The sequence below is a fragment of the Helicoverpa armigera genome, chromosome 1, assembly GCF_030705265.1.
Source record: "Helicoverpa armigera isolate CAAS_96S chromosome 1, ASM3070526v1, whole genome shotgun sequence".
Classification (NCBI taxonomy): Eukaryota; Metazoa; Arthropoda; class Insecta; order Lepidoptera; family Noctuidae; genus Helicoverpa; species Helicoverpa armigera.
In genome coordinates, this window is record NC_087120.1 from 13,649,627 (window position 1) to 13,672,044 (window position 22,418).

A 22,418-nucleotide genomic window follows, 5' to 3' on the forward strand; every position below is an offset into this window, starting at 1 on the left:
TTGAGCAAGATCTTGATGAGTCAAAGCTTTATCAGTTCCTTATTTATATGCATGTCTCTATTTACAAAATCGCGCGACGCTTTGTTGTCTGTTCTGATGTTTTGGAGAATTTATTATTGTCGGTGGCCTAATCCTTTGATGGCTGATTCTGATTAGGCCACCAACAGTAAGAAATTTTCCAAAACATCAGCTCACGCATTAAAGCATCAGCCGCACAGATGCAACTGGATGCCGACCCCAACAGTTGAGAAAAAGGTCCGAAAGATGATGGTGGCCTAATCCTTACGAAGTGTCACAGTACCTACTAAGGATTCAGAAATCGTTTTTGAAATGTCTACCTTAAAATAGTGATAAGGTTCGTATGAAAAACACTCAGTCGTGGAGGTCAATAGGATGCATGCAACGCATGTAATGGACTAGCTTCTTGATAGTTACCTAAGCATCATGAAAGTTAAGAAAATCAAAAAGACCTACCATTTCATAAACACCAGTGTAAGTCTACTAGGACACAGAGAGAAAAAGTAAGACCAAGCACGACGGGCACCTTTACCTTTACCTTTTATGGAGACGGTTCTTGCTTGCAATAAATATTTAAACCATGATTTATTTTATGTGGCATATGAAAAGACCAGGAAATCGCATCCAATATGCGTTGGGGATATTGTCAGGGAGCCTATAACTTTTTCGGATCGGATAAGTGCATTTTTGGTGTGCATTTACACATAGGACCTGGACAAAACCTAGGTATGGTGAGCACAATAGTACCAGGTGTCCTTATCTAGCGTGTAATTTTATGTACTTTGGAACATGTAGTAGACATGCGAATTATTCACCATATCATAAGATGATCTTTTGCAGACAGACGTAGATTAGGCTGGTACTTTATCTTGTGAACACAATCTCTAAATAAATACTTACTTTATAGAAGTACCTGTCAGATAAATGACAGCGCATTGATAACATGCCAAACTAAATCCAGTAAATACAAGTTCTTAGGTCCAAAGTGTGATATGGAAACTATCCCTACTTATATTTAATATTATAAATGCGAAAGTTTGTCTGTCTGTCTGTTACGCTTTCACGTCTAAACCAACCACTGAACTGATTTTAATAAAATTTGGTACAGAGATAGAGTTGACCTTAAGAATTTAGAAGAATTTAGAGGAATACATCCTCACTCATGTGACTTTAACGGCGGATCGGCAACGGACTATCCGATCCTTAATGAAACTATCTGTAGAAAATCGTCTTTAAAAGTAGGTACCATATCGTAGCAAGTTCGCGTTTTGAGTAAAAACCTTATACTGAAATAATTATAAATTAAAATGTAGCTAGATTATTTCAACATTTCCTTGATGTCTATTGAGGTTAAAGCTTCCACTGAAATCTATACTAATATTATAAAGCTGAGCGGTTTGTTTGTTTGAACGCGCTAATCTCAAGAACTACTGGACCGATTTGAAAAATTCTTTCAGTGTTAGATAGCCCATTTATCGAGGAAGGCTATAGGCTAGTTTTTATCAGGGTTCGTGCCGTGGTTCCTACGGGATGCGGGTAACCTACCTACGTACTTACTTATATTACATTGGTCTAGAAGTCCGCTTTCCGAATCTTCTTCCACTTCACTCTATCCTGGACATCTTCCTCTTTGAGTTCGCCGATTTTCATGTCTTTCTTTACGACACTCAACCACCATCAGTTTTGGCCTGCCTCTGCGCCTATGACCGGGTATATCGAGATTAAAATCTTTTTCATTAATAAAATCTAAAATATTGTAATAATATCTACGCTTTACTAACTACAAACTTGTCTTAATTTAGTCGTTTCTTGTCTTTTCGTATTGTTCGCCACATCACAGTCAATGTATGATACCTACCTATAAATAGGTACGTGAAGTGCGAGTGCCTTGTAACAGATATTAATGTTAACATTTTTATTAATGAATAAAATTCATAAATAATAAACTGATGCGACTTTGTACCTACATTAGTGCCGAGTTTCATCAAAATCCGTTTAGCCTTTTGCGCGTGAAGGAACAAACACGAACACACAAACTTTCGCTTTTATAATATTTAATTGTGATATACCTAAGTTTAGATTGTGCACTATCTGTATAATGTCATGTACCTACCTACAACGCCGTGTGCGTGGCGCAACACTGGGCGGGCATTCAAAAAAATCCTCTGCCATTGACTGACCAAGGAGAAGTTTACTTTTGCGAATTAACTTTAAGGGGCACATTTTTTGAAAAATTCATCGCTTTTACGATATTAATGAAGATAAGAATGAAAATATTTAATTTGGAATGACTGTCGATCATCAGCCTGTAGAATATTTTTCCGTCCTCCTTGAAGCATAGCTTACGACGTACGACAATGTACGACATCTATAATAGTATGATTCTTTGTGTGAAAAGGCGGGAAAACCGTTGAAGTGGAAAGGCGCGCTTTTCAATTTTAAACAAATTACAATTTTTGACTAGGTATATCTGTAAATATAGTGTAAATAAATTTTAATAGTTTTAGAATTTAAAGTGTAAATATGGGGAAGAAGAGGCGGCGGAAGGATAATTTGGTAGATGAGAGAGAGCCCCTCCAGATATTAATCGGTCAGAGTCCACAGATTCAGACTCCGCACTTTCAGTGGTGTCGGCATGCTCCAACATGAATGTCGAGGAGCCTAAGGATAAATATGTCATATATAAAGTTAAAGGCTACGCACGCCAGTTTCCGGAGGACTGTAAGAAGCATGGGCGTAGCCACACTGGGGCAAGCTGGGGCAATTGCCCCACCCTGGGCCCTGGCTCTTACCTATAAGGTGTCTGATTAATCAATGTTTTTTTACTAACTCTAACTAACAACATCAACAACATATGTACTATCCGTAAGTTATTGCACAAAAAAATTGTCGACTTTGAAAAGAGCGCGATCAGAACAAAATGCGCGCTCGAGTTCCCGAACGTGCGCGGTGCGCGCGTCATTTGAAAGCGAGCCGTATTCCCTAAAAGAATAGTTGCTATGTGGCGTAGCGAGCCGAGCCGTCCATCTTATCCAAAAAATATTGCATTGAAGGAGATGGAACTGGTAGATGTGATCAAAATTTCGGAAATGCAATTTTATCCTAGTGTAAAAACCGCGCTCGCTATTTTGCTTGCCCAGCCATGTACGACCTGTACAATCTGTATATGTAATGTATCGACTCATCTATGCGAGCGAGGGGGTTTTCGTATGGACGTAAATCGGGTGTGTCGTACCTAGTCCCCCCATTCATGAAAATGTATATTTGGGCGACTTTTACGTAGTTTTTGGTTTGGAGTCTTAAAAAATAATTAAAATTTCGCGCTCGCTTCGCTCGCGTATTCAGAATCTATATTATGTTTGTAACGGGTGATTTTTTTGCTGGTATCTTTTTGGCGACACTGTTTTTGGCAGATCACGCGTGAATCGTGTCTTGTGTTATTGTCAAACTTGTTCAGTAAGGTCTATAATTTAACCATGAATCGACTTACGAACGAACAACGCTTGCAAATTATTGAATTTTACTATCAAAGACGACAATGGCCGAAACGTTACTGTGAATGGCGAGCGCTACCGTGTGATGATTGGCGATTTTTTTTTTGCCCAAAATGGAAGAATTGGACATGCCTGATATGTGGTATCAACAAGACGGTGCCACATACCACACGGCACGCGAAACAATGGCCTAGTTGAGAGCAGGCTTCGGTGAACAGTTTATCTCACGTTTTGGGCTCGTCAATTGGCCGCCTAGATCGTGTGATCTAACGCCTTTGGACTATTTCTTGTGGAGCCAGCAACGATTGACGCACTGGGCGCCAATATTGAAGCATTTATTCGTAATATACCGGCTGATATGTTGGAGAGAGTGCCGAAATTGGGCCTTGCGAATAGGCCATCTAAACCGGAGCCGCGGCCAGCATTTGCATGAAATCATCTTCAAACATTAAATTATATTGATCGTTCTATCGATTCCAATAAAGATTTCATCAAATTTTTCATTTTTTTTGTGTTTTTTTTGAAAATGAAATCCTATACCTCTTAAAAAATCACCCGTTATTTGTCAAGAAACAAAAAGTTAAGTGCGTTTGGGCTAAATTTTACGTAATATTTGGTTTAAGTCCGATAAAAATTTCACGCTCACTTCGCTCGCGTGTTCAGAAACTATATGCCCTTATTTTTGCATTTGTCAACAAACAAAAAGTTAAGTACGTTTTGGCTAAATTTGACGTAATATTTGGTTTAAGTCCGATAAAAATTTCGCGCTCGCTTCGCTCGCGTATTCAGAAACTATACGCCCTTATTTTTACATTTGTCAACAAACGACAAGTTAAGTACGTTTGGGCTAAATTTTACGTAATATTTGGTTTAAGTCCGATTAAAATTTCGCGCTCGCTTCGCTCGCGTATTCAGAAACTGTGTGCCCTTACTTTTGGCTAATGTCCTGTGTGTGATTGTTTATTTTCCTGTTATTTTGTACCTGAAAATATAAACCTCTCAAATTAAGAGATTAACAAGTTTCAGATTAACGGCTCAAGATACAAAAAATCGTCCTCCTCCGGGGGAGGTTGACTGCTGCCCCACCCTGAGCCCAAAGCTGGCTACGCCCATGGTAAGAAGGCAGAGTTGGTTGTCTTTGTAACACATTTTGATGAAGGCAAGACATTCACCGATAAAACCGCATGGCTTTCTCGCGCATATGGAAGCATGGTGTGTCTGGGATGATTCACTTGCGTAGTATTAACAGATTCAAGGTTCGACTTACCAAACAATGCAAATATGTTCCTGAAGAATAAAAAACTGCTGGAGCAATTTATCGCTCAGAGCATCAATTCCTCCTGGTGGTACTGAGGTCACTGGGGTACTCCTCAGTACCAATTGACATGGCTAACAAAGAAATATTTTCCTTACTATTGGTAGTGCTAAAAAGGTTACCCGGGTAAGGTGTTTCATGCGCAGGGTAAGAGGTGATGGAGGTAAGTTCTCTTACGTTCCTACGCAAGCAGTAGCGGTTTCTTTTGCCTCAACCATCTTACCACAGCACATACATTTGGATTCTTGGCGGCATGAGATAAATAAATATACATCCTGTTAAGAAATGCCTTAAATGCATGCAATATGGGCATATCACCAAACAAACTGCAAGGGCAATCATATTGCAATATCTTCAGCTTGTCCAATTAAAAAACAAAAGGTAGAGGAAAATAAAATAAAATCCCGAAACGCCACATACTCAGACCTTTTTAATGTGAATTAATTCCCAGCTCTAACGCAACATTGACACGCAAATAAATAATCTTATGAAATCAGACAAATTTATAAATACATTTTATACATTAGTGGAACACTTACAATAATTTGTAAACAAGAAGCAAACACCAATTCAGTGTTGATAGAAGCTCTCAAATCAACTTTACGTGATAAATTTTCTCCTGCCTGTTAATTGATATTTCGGAATTAAATATTATACAATGGAATGCACAAGGCTTAAATAGTAATAAACCTATAGTTATTGAATTTATAGACACAATGTACATCTGGCAATCATTAGTGAAACATGGTTAAAACCTCAACAAGATTTTAAAATAAAACTTTATAATATTGAAAGAAATTATATTGGCAACGAAAAGAATGGTGTTGCAATAATCATTCATAAAAGTATTAACTATACTCAAATTAAAACCTTCTGTGATAACTCATTACAAAATACTTGTGTTAAAATAAAAGTAAATAACAAAGAGTTATGTTTAGTCAGTCTTTATAGTTCTTTGAATTTTAATCCACAAATCTCTAAGGAAAAATTGGATCTTTTAATAAAATCTATTCCTGAACCTTTCATATTGGCTGGTGATTTTAATGCTCATCACACCTCTTGGGGCTGTGACTCGGACTCTGTGCGTGGACGCAGTATTCTACAGGTTATTGATGATAATAATTTGGTTCTGCTCAATGATGGTCAAGCAACTACTGTTGGCTCCTTGACTTGGCATCCTAATGCGTTGGATTTGACATTAGTTTCACCATCTTCAGCTCTCAATTGTGAATGGAATGTACATGATTGTCCTCTTGGTAGCAGCTATCACATCCCTGTAATCATAAAAGTAGTGATTAGCAATATTATTTACATTAACAACAGTCATTATTCTTCTAATGCTGAGCATTAGCCTGTTAAACCAGATAAAACTAAAATGTGTCCTGATTCTCATGGTCCTATAGTTCTTACTTCTTGTGTTGGCAAATTGTTTCAACAACTGTTAAAACAATTCTTAGAATTTTATATAGAAAAACTAGTATCTTACCATCAATTGGTTTTCATAGGAATTGTTCCGCTTGTAAAAGTCAACTGCACTGAAACATAAAAAATTCCAATTTAGAGACTAGTATATGGGTCATAGCAAGTGATAGCATGAGTGTCCTACAAAATATAGCAAATAATAAATTCCATGCTAACACTAAACACATTATTATTAGATTAAGGTAGGGCTGCCATCTCGAATTTCGCCAAACCCGGACAAAGATTTTTAAAAAACCGGACAACCAGCCCCCGGACAGTCTCCAAACGAGGACAAATCCAGGGAAACCCGGACGGATGGCAGCCCTAGATTAAGGAATTGTGGGTAAAATTAATTGAGTCAAATATTGAAGTTCAATTTGTATGGGTACCATTGCATATTGGCATCAAAGGAAATGAAAAATCTGATTATCTTGCCAAAAACATTGTTGAACTAGATTAGAAACTAGAGGATACAATTCTCCATACCTTACACAGCTGTAGTTAGTCTCTTAAGGCAACGCATGTGTGAAGCATTCAAGGAGAAATTCATATAATCATGTGCACAATGAAAATACTCTTGATGTCCAATTTAATCTTCGTACCTTGGTTCTGTAAAAATCATATTTTTCTAAATAAGAAATTTTATTCAATTATTTGTCATTTGCGTTTTGGTCATTGCAGACTAAATCATCACCTTCATCATCTCAAAATGGTCAGCTCAGCATAGAAATGAAAAACTAGACATTTTCATTTTTTATGAAAAATCTTCTAAGTCCCAAAAGCCTTGCATACCCTTTGCTACACCCTAACCCAGCATATTGTGATTATTGTCAATTGCAAAAGGTTCCAACACTACATCACATCTTTTTTGAGTGTTTATCAATTATCACGGAGTACATTATTATGAGTGTTCGTATTTCAACATTCGGCGCCTTGTGTTGTCGGATGAGCTTCTAAAAATTTATAAAAATCCTGAAACGGTCCCGCTAAGCTTACAGGAGTTGCTTATGAATGCTTCAACTTACATATATAATAAATAAATAATAGCATTAGATATGAAAAAAGGTGAAACCTTTGAAAATTACAAATTACTAATTTGATGTAGAAATACGATGACATTTGACAAGATGACATGACACTGACTAGAAAATGGATTTGACACGATATTATGTCTAACGGCATAAAAACGGATTACGAAAAAAAGTAACCGGATTAACAAAAGAAGACATGATTATTGATATATATAAATACGTAAAATATTGATAAATAAATACGCATGATGATTAAAAAAAAAAAAATCTTACGAAAGAGATAAATACTACGAAAGACTAGGTAGTACGGTCGAAAGACTTTTGCCTGCCCTACTGGCAAAAGCAAAAAAATTCTCTTTGGCAACTAAAAACTAGAGCTTCGATTCAAGTTTCGTGTTCGTATAATTTTGTCGGTAAAACGAGAAACAAAAGCACGACATATTTTTATTGTCATCAATACAAAAGTATAAAGACCGTAAATATAACTTTAAATACATTTAGACTGCCGAAAGCTATAAAAGTAAAATATAATAAGTTTCTAATAAAAAATCGACTAGATTACATACATTTTCTGTACAGTTTATGAATTCAACAACCACAAAAAAAGGGAAAAATAATTATTTAACGAAATTATTAAACAGAACTAAAAGTTTGCTGAAACTATTAACTTCAACAAGTCGATGTTATCGATATAAAAATCTGGTCACAGCTCTAGCCTATTGTCGCTGCAATTAACTGTGTTGCCAACTTTACCAACTTTTAGGTAGATCTACCAACTGTGCCCTCAGTCTACCTCTCTACCGCAACCGAAGCCTCAAATCTACCTATTTTTCAAAGGACAATGGGCGAAATGTTTGGATGTTGGTCTACTCCCCCTCTAGTAATGGTCATACATCATTTGAAAGGTCTTTTCAAGCGTTACATTTTGTAGTAACATACTACTTACCAATTCTTAGTACTTTAGATGTTAGAGCTTATTTTAGGTAATATTATCGATAGTTAGTTTCAAGTTCTTAGATTCCTTCTCTAGTAATGAATTATATATCACTAGAAAGGCCTCTCTAAATAGAACATTTCGTATCAACGTGTCTCCAACGAATTATAAGTACTTTAGAAGTTAGAGCTTATTTTAGATAAAATTATCGATAGTTAGTTTCAAGTTCTTAGATAATGTATAGTAATGAATTCTACGAGTATGTCATTGGAAAGGCCTTTTTAAATAGAACATTTCGTATTAATGTTCCTCCAACGAATTACAAGTAGGTACTTCAGCAGTTAGAGCTTATTTCAGATAATATTATCGATAGTTTCAAGTTCTTAGATTCCTTCTCTAGTAATGAATGATATATCACTGGAAAGGCCTTTTAAATAGAACATTTCGTATGGACATACTTTTAACGAATTATAAGATCTTTAGAAGCTAGAGCTTATTTTAGATTATATTATCGATAGGTGTTTTCAGTTTATAAATCCCTTCTCTACTAAAAAAAAATATTTCATTGGAAAGGCCTTTTTAAATAGAACATTTCGTACTTAAATACCTCTAACAAATTGTCAGTACTTTAGAAGCTACAGTAGATTTAAGACATAGTTAGTATTTCTCTAAACCCGTTCTAACTCCCTAAATACTAACAAATGACAATCGCCGCCATACAAGAAAATACTCTACATAACACAAGCTTTCTATTGATATATCACTTAATGCTAGAGGAGAGGTAGACCAAAACGCTCATTGTCCTTTGTTTTTGTATTTTCATAATTATGTATTTCATAAAACATTTTTGTTCTTACTGAAGGATGAGGCGTTATGGCTTTGTGACTTACACTTACGAAGTCACGATCGACAGTTGACACTTCAGTACCCCGTAAAGTTTACGCGGTTTATTCGAGCAGCAAGCTGTTTGTTGGCGTAATGCCAACGTGCAAATGCGTCAAAAGATATAATTTGATTTTGTCCAATTTTGTTACTTATTACAGAGTTGTTGTGACCTACTTCTGCCTCTAGCAAGCTAGAGTATACCTCAAAGAGAAGGTAATGGCTTTTGATAACAGCGATACCCATGATAATGGCGGAGAAGACGCACGGAGTAAAAGGTCAGAAAAAGGCACCATGAGCAAAAATCTAGCGGTGGCCATCTTCTTCTTCTTCTTCTTCTTAACGTTTATCCCGACTTGTGCCGCGGTCCGCTATCCGTATCTCCTTCTTCCACTTCACTCTATCCAGGACATCTTCCTCTTCGAGTACGTAGATTTTATGTGTTTAAATGTTATTTATATTTAATATTAAAAATGTATGAAATGTGTTAATAAATAAATAAACGAAAAAATTAAATGATTTTCTTTATGTAGGTTCTACCTATTTTCGGTACAAATTCTACAAATTTTCCAAAATTAGGGTAGCAACACTGCTGCAATAGCTAGCTAGTCAAGTCAATTGTAACGACGACTAAGACCGGTGAACATCGAGGAGAGGTCGTGGAGGAATTTACCATCTAGCCACCATCGCCGTTCGCCAATTACACCATGGCTGATACCGAAAAGGCGCCGCAGCCGCAGCCCCAACAGCAGCAGCAACAAGAGCAACAACCCCAACAGCAACCGCAACAAGTTAAAGCGGCTAAACAAAAGCAGGTCATTGGTAAGTATTGCTACGCCATCTTAGTTTTTGCGTGTCCCGGCATCAATTTTATGAAAAGCACATGTTGAATAAATTGCGGATTCGTATTATTTTTAGAAATATTATGTATGCGAGATCTCTAAATAATGGATTGTAAATTCTCAATTTAAAATTATTCTTCTTTGTGACTGATTTCGTTGCATAAAACAGTTAGGCGTTCATGACGGCGGCGTTATTGATCGTGTGTTGACCCCGCTAGAATGATATACCTAACTATGTGCGAGTCATGCACGGCGGACGAATCAATATCGCCCTCGAAATGGAGGACCGCGTGGCGTCCTGGACCGGGATGGAGCCATTTTGTATGAAGTTCATATTTCATCCGCGCTTGTTCTTATTGGAATGTTGTAGAGTTGTGTAATTTATTGTGCTTCGCTGTTTTTTTATTTATTTCTGACTTTAGTTGCGAATGTACTATTATCATTTGCTTACCTTAATAGTAGTTTTATAAATATTATTGACATCATCTTTTAAAATCCTGATATAGGCGTGTAGGCGTCTTTATTTGCCATTCACGACTGCGTCTATATTTGTAGTTAGTTTGTCTACACACAATGCATCCTCAATGCAAAGCTCTTTTTGTAGGTACTTGTGTTGGAATCAAACAAAGAATCAAGCAAACTTCAAGCATTTCTGAAATAAATTTAAATGAAATCACTTGTTGTTCATAATAATATAATATTTAGCACCTTCAGCTTTAAAGCTATTCAAGTTTGAAAAGGGTTTGACGCATTTGGTGCGCTCCTCAACTTGTATACCATGCTCAAATGGTGCGCTTCGCAACTAGTTAACTTCTCAATTGGTGCATGTTGCAACTGGTACTGGTGGTTGTTAATATTGATTAAGTAAATTAATTACTTGAATATATTTTTTAAGGTATTTGTTGATTGCATTTTAAAAAAATACCTATGTAATAAAAAGATTCTATAATGTTTAGTTTTTTTTTACAAACATCCACTCAACTTAAAAAGGGCCTTTTGCGAAGTTCATAACTTGAGAAAGCACAAGTGGCGAAGTGTAGCATTTGAGAAGTGTACAAGTTGAGAAGTGCACCAAATGTGTCAAACCCTTTGAAAACAACACTTTGGCCTGATTAATTTTAATATTATGTGATTCCGTAAATATTCCTAATTATTGATCTCACAAACAAACAAACAAAAAACAATAAGAATATTTTAGGGGAAATATTGTATTAAATCCGATAAATTTTTCTCACATTCACTGAACTTCAATGATTATTTCCAAAGCCAAACCGGTCCGGCCATCATTACATTTTAGGGAAAGAAATGAACATAAATTCATGTGTTGATAATACATTACAAATCATGATGAAGGTAACAGTAAAATTTTTTTGGGTGACAGTAAACAAAACTATTTAAACTACCTACTTTCAAGTTACATAGTCAGAGACATGGAGAAAACAACTTAAATCAAATTATTTTTTTACAGCTGAGAAAGTTTCGGGAACTGTCAAATGGTTTAACGTGAAGAGTGGATATGGTTTCATCAACAGGTAAATTTAAATAACAAGTGCTTGCACTATTTTACATGAACATTTAAGTGAGTGTTGACACTGTAAAATGTTGCATTTACCTTTGATAGGAATGACACCAAGGAGGATGTATTTGTGCATCAAACTGCGATCGCCCGGAACAACCCTCGCAAGGCTGTGCGCTCGGTCGGCGACGGGGAGGCGGTGGAGTTTGCCGTGGTTGCCGGGGAGAAAGGCTATGAAGCAGCCGGAGTAACTGGTCCCGGTGGTGAGCCAGTAAAGGGCTCGCCCTACGCAGCTGACAAACGCCGCGGTTTCCACCGCCAGTAAGTTACCTGGGATAAGAAGAAATTATCTTAGAGCTTTGCCTCTGTTACTGTCTGCTGTCCAGATTACTTAATTGATATTCTTTTAGGTACTATCCCCGTCAAGGTGGCGGACGTGGTGGGGAGGGCGCTCCACGTAGAGGTGGAATAGGACGTCGTGGGCCCCCGCCCAACCAGGGGGGTGCACAGGGGGATGAAGGTCAGGAGGGTGGCGGAGCACCACCACAGCGCAGGTACAGAAGCAAAAGTTATTGAGAGCGCTTCAATAATGGAAAAATTGGTTTTACAACAGCTGATATTTGTTTTTAGCTATTTCCGTCGCAATTTCCGCGGCGGACGCCGTGGTGGCGGTCCCGGGCCCATGAACCGTGGCGGCTACCGTCGTATGCGTCCACGCAACTTCCAGCAGGGCCAGGGACAGGGTCAGCCCCAAGCAGGTGGTCAGCCGAACCAAGCACCACGCCAGAACGGTCAGGAGGCAGAGGCCCCAGCCACTGCTGCTTCACCAACCCAACAGGCTAAGCCAAAACCAACCAACAAGCCTGCTGGAACCACCATTGAGACCACAACCAATGAGAGCCAGGCCTAAACACCCTGCAGCTGCACTGTGTGGCGCACACCCTTACGTAGTGAATGTTAATTCTAGCTGTGCCACATATCCATCACAACTTTGTCTTGTCTGTACAACTGAAGAGTGTTTTGTTTTATTGTTGTTGCAGAAGCTTTTACATCTAAGAAACTCTGCACTTTATCATCTTTTTATTGGAATGTAATGTAAGGGGAAGGTTTAAATGGAACTGCATAGTTTGAAGTATCATAGATCAAAAATGTGATATTTTTATTATTCTAAACGTTATCAATTTTTTTATTATACTGACAACATGAGTGTGTAAAGTATTTTTTAACCAATGACATATTATACAAGTTTTGGATAACCAAAGTTTTAACTGTGCATCTAATGTTTAGAAATTGAAATTAAATGCAGGTTCCTACGCCCCAAATGATTTGTGCATGTTAAAGAAAGGTGATTAGTTAATTATAAATTTTTAAGGATACATGTTTTAACAAGTCTTATTTGTAATTAAATCATTCGTGCTGAAAACAACACTCTCAGAAATAAAAACTTCTTTTTACCTGTGTGAAAATATTTTTACTTGAATAATCCTGGAGCCCTGACCCATCATTTCCCCAGCCTTATCCCAACTATGTTGAGGTCTGACCGGACGCAGCTGAACACCAATGTTTTACAAGGAGCGACTGCCTATCTGACCTCAACCCAGTTATCTGGGCAACCCAATATCCCATGATTATACTGGTTGTCAGACTAAGGGCTTTGTTCAATCATCAGGTAACCTGTATCTGAGAAATATGGTTTAACATATTTTCAATATAAAAGCTGTCAAAACTAATTTATTCTTCAGATAAAAGTTATCTGGTTTACATTTACCTAGGTGGTACTCTGAAATTCCCAAGAACAACATTAAATCCCCCGAAGTATAATAGTTCAGTAGATTCTGAGATTTTTGCAGCTTTTGGGGTTTGGAAATTCAACATTTAATGGCCAAAATATGAATTCAATTTGGTAGGTATGATGATGGAATAACTGCGAGAGCAAAGGCTTAAAAAATAATGATAGTACTACCATATGGGTACCTTTCGTCCTACTCATAGATTTAGGATCGTACTAATGGTCTTACTGGACTGCTAGGGAGTACCACGGCCAACAATCTTAGTGGTAATCTTATTGTGGTTCAGTCTCATATCGGCTCCACATAGTGGCATGAATTCTAGGCACAAGTCGTGCCCTACTTATTCACGGGACGAGGTCGTCGGTCAATCGATCGCGAAACCCCGCCTTGAAATGCACGTAAAAGCTGCAGCTGCTGCAATAAGTTTTTCGATACAAGCGATTACTGGACGGTGTTTTAATTCTTTGATATGAATATTATCTAATTGGTACTAATCTGCTTCGAGGCAGCATATATTTTTTTATTCTTATAACGTGGATTTATATTAGGCGGAGCAGTAGGCATCAATTTCTTCCAGCCGTTTTTGCGTGAAAGAATAACAAACATACATTCTCACAAACTTTCATATTAGTAGGAAGTAGGATTAATAAAAACAAATATATTACGATTAAAATTAGTAAGTACCTACCTACCTATACGTATACAACGCTGGTGGTAGCACACTTCTGCGGATGTGAACAATCACAGAAGAGCCACCGATCCAGTGTCGCACCCATGGGCTACCGAACAAAGTGCTCATCACTGTAGGAGCTGTCACTCAATCAGTGATGAATAGAGGGGCTGAGCTTCCGGGTGCTCAGACGATTTCCTGGAATCCCTCTGTCCTCACCTCAGCAAACATTCCTGCAAAACAATAAAAAAATATGGGCGCCCCACCAGCATCCTGAACCTATTGTTATAATTTTGTCGGTCAGAGAATGAGAATTATCAAGAACTAGCTTCTGCCAGCGGTTTCACCCGCATCCCGAGGAAACCTCTGCACGAACCTGGATAAAAAGTAGCCTAGGTATAGCCTTCCTCGATAAATGGGCTATCTAACACTGAAAGAATTTTCAAATCGGACTAGTACTTCCTGAGATTAGCGCGTTCAAACAAACAAACAAACTCTTCAGCTTTATAATATTAGTATAGATTTTAGAATAGGAATGGTTCCTCGGATTCTTCTACTAGAGAGAATCGTCTTCCTAAAGCCGCGTACGCACGTACGAACAAATTTGTTGCGTTACATGATATGCAACAACTTGGTTCGCACGTGCGTACCACTATCGAACATCGAACACTCTGTTCGTCAAACATGTTCGCGGCGATCCTTGTAGTGTGTTCTGTATGGACGGTGTTCGAAGCGCTTTAATAACTTCACAATCGACCACTTCCAACGGCGCCGTCATGGCTACTAAGATAGAGTTCACGACTGTTGTTCGCGAACTCGACTCGAACTATGTTTCCGTTCGTGTTCGAATATGCCGTCCATACGTACGAACCAAATGTTCGGGTCTGGTGTTTGTGTTCGCTTTGTTCGTGTTCGTACGTGCGTACGCGCCTTAAGATGTCTAATTTCCAGTACGAGCAATGTAACGCTCTCTACTACTTTTGCTATGAAATAAACGGCTTCTAAGTAGGTAACTTTTTCCTTTTCTTGCTATTTTTCCTCGCATAGGTATCACTATCATATATGTATTTATTTCGAAGTAGGTATGTATACTCTCTAATATCTGGGGGCCCGATTCTGCTAAGTTAGGTAATAATGTGAAAATTGAATCGCAATAGCAGTAACCTTCCTTAGCGGGCATTCTGCTACTAATATAAGAACAATCGTATTCCAATGACATTTGATTGGTCTGCCGTTTGGTCTATACCGTGATATACCTATCAATCAATTTCTTCCATTATTGGTATATGGTACGTTGAATGTTATTATAAGGACATTCTTTGCTTATTTTGCACGTCGCTGGAACTGGGCCGATCTGCTCGGGCCCGGTGTCGAGTTATCTATCATGTGAATTGCGTTGTTTAGCGTCATCTATTGGTGATGTCGAACAATGTCGTCTACGATGCGACATCTGTGAACTCGTTGTTGTTGCCATCGATGATGTGTTTGTTACAGAATCGCATAGCTGCACTTGGACGCAGTTTTGTAAAAAATACTTTTGTAAACATCTTTTAGGCTTTTCTCCATTAGATTGAAGCTCCACCAATGCAAGCGAAAGCACTACCAATACTGCACTGCAATAATACACCCATCGAACAGGCCAACATTAAGTTTCTTGGTATTACAGTAGACGAACACCTTATATGGAAAGATTATATCGATAACATCTGTAAAAAAAAAAATCTGTTTTTTCTGTAAAAAGAATCAAAGAATTCTTATTCAAAACACACATAGGTATTTGATGGTGTACCATGCCTACGTCTGCTCCATTATACGATATGGCATAGTGATATGGGGGTATACAGCAGATCTTATGCGTGTTTTTATTGCTCAGAATAAATGTATTCGCGCTATCTTTAATGCTAAATGGTCATACTCTTGCAGGCCCATTTTCAAACAAGAAAAAATATTAACTGTCCCTAGCATGTACATTTATGAAGTGGCCAAATTCGTTAAATCCAATATTGAATTGTTTAAACCTAAAAATAATACAAACAAGCGCAAAGTCACTCATTCTTATTTAAAAATGCCAATGCCACGGCTCGAAATGTGCAGACGAAGTTGCGTGTACATGGCGCCGCTTATCTTTAACTCTCTGCCTCAGAAGATAATCGAATTGCCATATGAGAAATTCTGTAGGTCTCTACGAACAACGTGGCTAATAGAAGAGAGCTTCTATTCTGTAGAGGAGTTTATAAGAAAGTTTTCGTCTCAGTCCTATCATTTTAGAAATGCATTGTAATTTCTCTTATCGTATATTTAATTATTGTGATTCTTTTGTTTGAGTGTACAACTGAGATTTAGTCTGTGATTTTCTTTATTTCTCTCAATATTTGCATGCTGTTTTATACCTGCGGAATGTGTCTAGCACTATAATTAAATTTTGTATCAACTCTTGTACCACATTGTATGCAAATAAATGAAATTATTATTACTTTTGTATGTCTCTAACCGACCACGGGACTTGTGGAAAAGTTGTCTAAAAAGGGCTTTAGCGTGTTAGCGTCGGCCCCACGTTCGCCTGTAATCCGGGACTGTAGTCCCGTGGTAGAGACATACAGTTTAATGGTAAAATATTCTAGGAAACCGACTGTTCTATTGTAATAGGTAGCGATATCGAACCCAAATTCATAATAGGTATATTATGCAAAAAAAGTTATTATTACAAGTACCTACATTTTTATATTTTTTAATTTTTTCTTTATAACCACTCAGGATAATATTTTCAGTATAATGTTACAGTTAAAATAAAACTACAGTCTATGAACAATTTAAGGTAATATATTAATTAATAGTAGGCGGGTAAAGATACAAACTACAAAGCATAGTTTCAGTAGAACGTAATTTATGCTGATTGCTGGTAGAAAAGTATTATAGCAATAAACTGCCTCGTTGGTCTAGCTGTCGCAAGTGCGGCTGCTGAGCACGAGGTCTCGGGTTCGATTCCCGAGTCGGGCCGAAATCGCTTTGTGCGTTTTAGAAGACTTTCACAAAGCAGCCCGGAGCCTGGAAGCTGGTGATTGATACACCCGTGCATCGGAGAGCACGTAAATGTCGGTCCTGCGCCTGATAGTCTGTTATGCGATCATTTTGCAATCGCAAATCATGTGCAGACAATATGATTCATTATTGAAGCACAGAAAAGAATAAAATGGCATAATGCATACGCTTTAATCGTACTAGAGTCGTGACTGAATCTTAGTTGGATAAGAGTCGTATGTCGCTTAAGTGAAATTAGCAGAATCAAGCCTCAGGAGGCGCTTAGGCTTCAACTCACCTTTCCTAAGAATTTCTGATGCGTTTGAAATAATGTATCTAATAATTTTATATTTTTTCTCCTGGCTTTCACCAACGAAATACATAAAGACAGATTTTGTTGAACCAAGTAGGTTCAACAAAAATCTCCCCGCACCTGCACCCGAATAAAAGAAGCCTATATTTATTCTGTAATAATTCATTATATTATACTGCCAAGTTTCACCAAAATAAATTCACTAGTTCATACTAACTTTCACTTTTATACTAAACCCATTGGGAATTCCGGGACAAAATAAAAAAAAATGAAATCTACTTGGAAGAAACATGCAATTATATTTACAGTAACATAAACCGATATATCGATAAAAGTCCTTAATCTAGAATTTAGAGGTTTATAGTTTTTAGTAACTTTATTTGTTTCATTGCTAATTAAGTGCAATTCTGAAGACTTATACATTTACATAGCAAATTCATAAAATGAGACGTGTTTACTTTTAGCACATGATTGCACATCGAGAAGCCATCTAAAGCCACATTTAATGACCCATTCAAATGTTGAATAAAACGGGCTGGTATGTGTTCTTCCCCAAAGGAAAAATATAGACTTCCATTAATTTCTGCCAGATCAGGTTCGACAATTTCATCACTGTTAGACACACTGACTGCATTGTTCGAGACAGTTGATGTCACTACATCAGTCATAAAGTCTGAATTTGGAATTTCTTCGTAACCATCCACTACACTTGTGACGGAACCGTTTGAAAGTTCTTTCGTTAATATTCTTGGTATCTTCATGTCCTCTTCGGTCAATAAAATTCTCTCTGGCATAGTTGTACTTCTGAAGTTTTGATTATCATCAAATAATGTTGAATGATCATAAAATGATGTACTCGGAGTAATATCGTAATCGTGAATAGTTTCTGCTGGCATATCATCAGTGGGAGGTATCGTTAGTGTTGTTGTTTCAGATTTTCCATCTACACTGTTATTACTTCCAGTTGTATATTTGGTTGTTGACTCAACTCTGTTAATTATTTCTTCCCCTTTCTGGGGATACTCACCGGCTGGTTCCTCTTGTGAAAATCCTTGCTGTATTTGATAGATACTTTGTTGTATGATACTGACAGGTTGTTCGCACTTACTTTGAATCTCAGTTAACACTTGAGAATTTGATAAGTTATCATTTTTAGCATTTTGACCCCAATTAGTATTTGTTTTGATATTTGTATCGACATATTTTGAAAATATGTAGATATGGAGATTTATACATTCCGATAAATCTTTTTCAACAGCCTGGAAGTTCTCGATCATTTTTTTCAACTCTTCTATTTGCGATCTGTTGTTATTTTTTGTAGTATCTAAATCTAGATCTAAATACAAATGTAATAGTTGCTCATTACCGTCTTCTTTTGATTTTGGGTAATTACCGTCTGTTCTTTTATATTTATTTGTAGTTCTGCTGTGATTCTCATCATGTCTATCTTGAACGGCGGATGATTGACTTGTATTTGTAATGAGAATTTTGTGGTTTAAGAAACGTAATATGAGGTCCTGTGATGAATAATTCTGATTCACTGGCTCGTAGTAAATTTCACTGTCTTCTTTAGATTTAGTAATATGAGAATTTGACGTTGGTAATCGATTTTGGCAGTCGCAGTCTGATGGAATAGAAGAGTATTCCGGTGAACTGAAATACAAAATGTTACTGTAAGACTAGGTTTTAATACAAGGTAGGCATACCAAGGTATATAATTAGATACGGTTAAACAGTTAATGTGTTATAAGTACCTAGGTAAAAAGGTACCTAAACCAATAATACTAACAATTGATACATTAATACTAATAACTAAAATTGATAGGTATAGGAATACATAGGCCTTTACTTAATTCGCCTAAGATATCAAAATTGGTCAGTAACTATCGTTGGAGGAAAACATCATTCGTGAGGAAACATGGGCTGCACGAGTTTACAACTTTGCAAGACATGAGGCATCCATCTGTCTATAGTCTGAGCAACCCGTAGGGAAACTCTTTTATCTCGATGTCCGATGTACCCATCCTTAGATAGTTTTATAAGTAGTTTAAAGCGGTCAGACTTATCGGAAACCAAATCAAAGTATCTTACTCATTGCAGTAACGAAGACAATTATGCAGTGTTCCCAATGACGTGGTCATAAGTGTTGCTCCGACGATCATGTATATTTCCACGGCCTGCATCATTAAAACTTCCGCACTTGTACGAGAGGTTCCACAAAACTCATTAAGTGTGTTAACCACGGCTGTTGTAAGCGTGCCCGTGGCCGTGCAATCCGTCACAACATTAAGCACCATTAGAACGATAATTTTAATTTACTCCATACAGCATGCATCAGCCTTTTGTCATCAGTACGGTTTCGTAAACAGTACCTACCCAACGCTTTTCAATTAAGTTCGAAGAACTCTTTGTTGCAATCAAAGATGCATTGTGATTTCAATTGTAAGTATGTACTAGAGTTTGCATCATGTGGGTGCATAATACAAGTACTTCTATACAAATATAATAAAGACGAAATATTTTTTTTGTTTGTTGGTTTGTTTGTACCCTAAAGGCTACTCTGAAATTACTGAACCGATGCAAACAATTCTTTCAATGCTAGAAAGCTACACTATTCCACACACACTATTCGGGAAGTCGCACGGGACGCGGGTGAAACCGCGAGAAAAATATATGAACCAATTGTTATTAACCAACTTCAAAAAAAGAGGTTCTGCATTTTCAGTTTTAATTACTTGGTCAGGTATAGGTACTCGTTTGTTGATTTTGAAACGAAATTAGATTACTTAGCTGTAAAGGAATATTAGCGATACAGGGACATAATGGGTGTACCTATGGATGAAGGTGATCATGCATGCACTCAGTCGTAATGTTTTTAAGTTGGTATTTTTATAATAAACTTTGGCCAAAACCTTATACATACTTGATAGTATATTTACATAGTCCGGAATAAAGCGACATTTACGCCATCCCAACATGAATTTTAAACATATTATGTGAATACATTTAATGTATGAAGACGACTTGTTTGTACTGTACTTACTTAATTTAGTCTGTTTCATTCTTGCAAAAATACACTAATTGTTAGGTGTTAGGCATTCAGTATATCGGCGGGAATTCATTTGGTAACTCACGTCTCACGTTGTCTACTCTACAGTGGAGGTGGCTTTCCGTTTCGTGAAAACTTACTTATATCCTTGTAGATTATGTAGATCAAGAAGACGTTGACTGGAAAACATTCATCACTGTCTTACTATTGAATTACTATTTTGATTTTGGTTACATAGGGTAGCGCTCTGCAGCAAAATGTGGTAGGTACCAATTGCAGATTCTCAGACCTGAGTACTTGGTAGGTAGGTACCAGGCAGAGTACCAGCAAAAGGAACGAGTGTCGTGAGGACCTCGGCATTGGATTTTGGAAATAAGTACCTAATAATAAGGATGAAAGTTAGTGAATGACACTTTTCCCACGGCACTTTCAGCGGTGAAAAAATCGTACACAAAGTTTCAGTCCCCTATAGCCTTCTTATCTCACTGCAATCAGAATAACAATAAGAATATTTATTTGCGTGAAACATGGTTTGACATAGGTGTTACATATTATGTTATTGTACTGTATGTTCCGCCGTAAAATCGGCATGCAAATCTTTGGTACAATACCATCGTCATGCAATCATACAATCAGTTCTAAACGTCATCTCATCCGTGTTTTATCACAATGTATAATAAAACTAAATTATTGTCAGTTATCTTCGTTTGCAATAGTTCTGCTACAAAAAGTCGTGTGACTAAGTAATGAATGAATAATGCAAATTGTGATTCTATACGTAGCTGTTTTAATTACGATGATTTGCAAAAGTAAATTATTATAGTTACCTACCTCTATTTCTACCCAATGAACACAACAACTACAGAATGTTCTGTAATTCTCTACGAAATGAATAATTTTGATATTTCATCTGTTGGATTGGTCTCTGGACGGAAATCGACGGAATACATGAGTAAGCCCAAGTCCAAGAGTAAATTGTGCTTACCTCGTTTTGATCATGTATATCTAATATCTAATAAAAACATTGTTCAAAATATTGACGGTTCTGTTGTAAAGGCGTTAGATACTTTCCAGAACTGCAGGCCTCTAGCTAACTAGTGTATCCATTTTTTGGACTCATAGCACACAATAGTAGTTATAGTTATTTGTCAGGCATGGCCTGTCTATCAAACGGGAGGTGTTAAGATTTTAAACCTATGGGCAATATAATAAAATCATCATCATCATCACCTCAGCCATAGAACATCCACTGCTGAACATAGGCGACCTTAAAATACTTTGCAATAATTTAAGTCAAGAATTTTTGTCTTTATTTATTGTCAAGGCTGGTTCACAGTTTATAGTTACCTGTACCTAAGTACCACCTGATTAAAACTAGATGGCGCTGTCTGCTGACTAGTGTTTCTGTTATGCTTTCACGGTGCAATGCATGAACCAATTGAAATAAATTCGGTCAATGCAGCTCATGATAGATACTTTCTGGTCATAGGCGCAGGTGCAATTTCTCACGGCATTTTATAAGTAAAGTAACATACTGGCAAACTCGCAAAGCGCCGTATTTCCTCGCTTTACTTTGATGTTATCAATGATAAATACACATAAGCCATTCACGCTTTTGTAACTGATAACAACTCATTTTGGTAAAGTTAATTACTAAGTAAAACACGTTGATTTTTAATATCTAGGTACTCTACGCAAGTGTGTAGATAATATATAGGTATGCTAACAACATACCTACATAGCTTACTGAAATTCTATAAGTATCAAGTCGCGTATTCTACATAATGAAGTGGTCATTGTGAATAAACTTAATATTATTTGAATGCTGTGTCACATATACATTCATTATACAGGTATGGAGCATCGGCAATCGACATTTAGGTATTTACTTATATACCCAACTAAATATTGAAATATATGCTGCTCCACAACTACACCCAACCTTGTCGAAGGACACTTAGTTTACTCACGAAGTTTTTGAACTGACGTAACAACAGTGCGATAGTATTTAGCATAATAAAAGTATGTAAATATTATCCACACATACCTGTGTTATCTTCATCCGATAATTTAGCTATCGCCTAT

At 37.1% G+C, this 22,418-nt stretch overlaps 2 protein-coding genes and 1 long non-coding RNA gene across 3 annotated transcripts; 1 reads left to right on the forward strand and 2 right to left on the reverse strand.

Moving 5' to 3' along the window:
- Positions 1-5,222: 5,222 nt before the first annotated feature.
- Positions 5,223-7,307, reverse strand: LOC135117644 (uncharacterized). Its single transcript, XR_010277030.1, has 4 exons — positions 6,983-7,307; positions 6,775-6,897; positions 6,314-6,362; positions 5,223-6,101 (listed from the first exon to the last, which is right to left on the reverse strand). It is a non-coding gene; the product is annotated as an uncharacterized LOC135117644 (long non-coding RNA).
- A 2,414-nt stretch (positions 7,308-9,721) lies between these two features.
- On the forward strand, positions 9,722-12,959 carry LOC110374248 (Y-box factor homolog). The gene is made up of 5 exons (XM_021331880.3): positions 9,722-9,957; positions 11,446-11,509; positions 11,599-11,814; positions 11,904-12,047; positions 12,124-12,959. The coding sequence occupies exons 1-5, from the start codon at positions 9,843-9,845 to the stop codon at positions 12,401-12,403; spliced, it is 819 nt and encodes a 272-aa protein (XP_021187555.3). The 5' UTR covers positions 9,722-9,842; the 3' UTR covers positions 12,404-12,959.
- Positions 12,960-17,563: 4,604 nt separating this feature from the next.
- Positions 17,564-19,549, reverse strand: LOC110374261 (uncharacterized). The gene is made up of 2 exons (XM_021331912.3): positions 19,376-19,549; positions 17,564-18,937 (listed from the first exon to the last, which is right to left on the reverse strand). The coding sequence occupies exons 1-2, from the start codon at positions 19,468-19,470 to the stop codon at positions 17,680-17,682; spliced, it is 1,353 nt and encodes a 450-aa protein (XP_021187587.3). The 5' UTR covers positions 19,471-19,549; the 3' UTR covers positions 17,564-17,679.
- Between the last annotated feature and the right edge of the window lie 2,869 nt (positions 19,550-22,418).

Excerpts from the sequence above, each read along its gene's own strand:
- LOC110374248 (XM_021331880.3), top strand. The coding sequence starts at position 9,843 with ATGGCTGATACCGAAAAGGCGCCGCAGCCGCAGCCCCAACAGCAGCAG. Across the intron at positions 11,510-11,598 it reads GGATATGGTTTCATCAACAG|GAATGACACCAAGGAGGATG; the intron begins GTAAATTTAAAT and ends TACCTTTGATAG. Across the intron at positions 11,815-11,903 it reads CGCCGCGGTTTCCACCGCCA|GTACTATCCCCGTCAAGGTG; the intron begins GTAAGTTACCTG and ends ATATTCTTTTAG.
- LOC110374261 (XM_021331912.3), bottom strand. The coding sequence starts at position 19,470 with ATGATGCAGGCCGTGGAAATATACATGATCGTCGGAGCAACACTTATG. Across the intron at positions 18,938-19,375 it reads TGTCTTCGTTACTGCAATGA|TTCACCGGAATACTCTTCTA; the intron begins GTAAGATACTTT and ends TTTGTATTTCAG.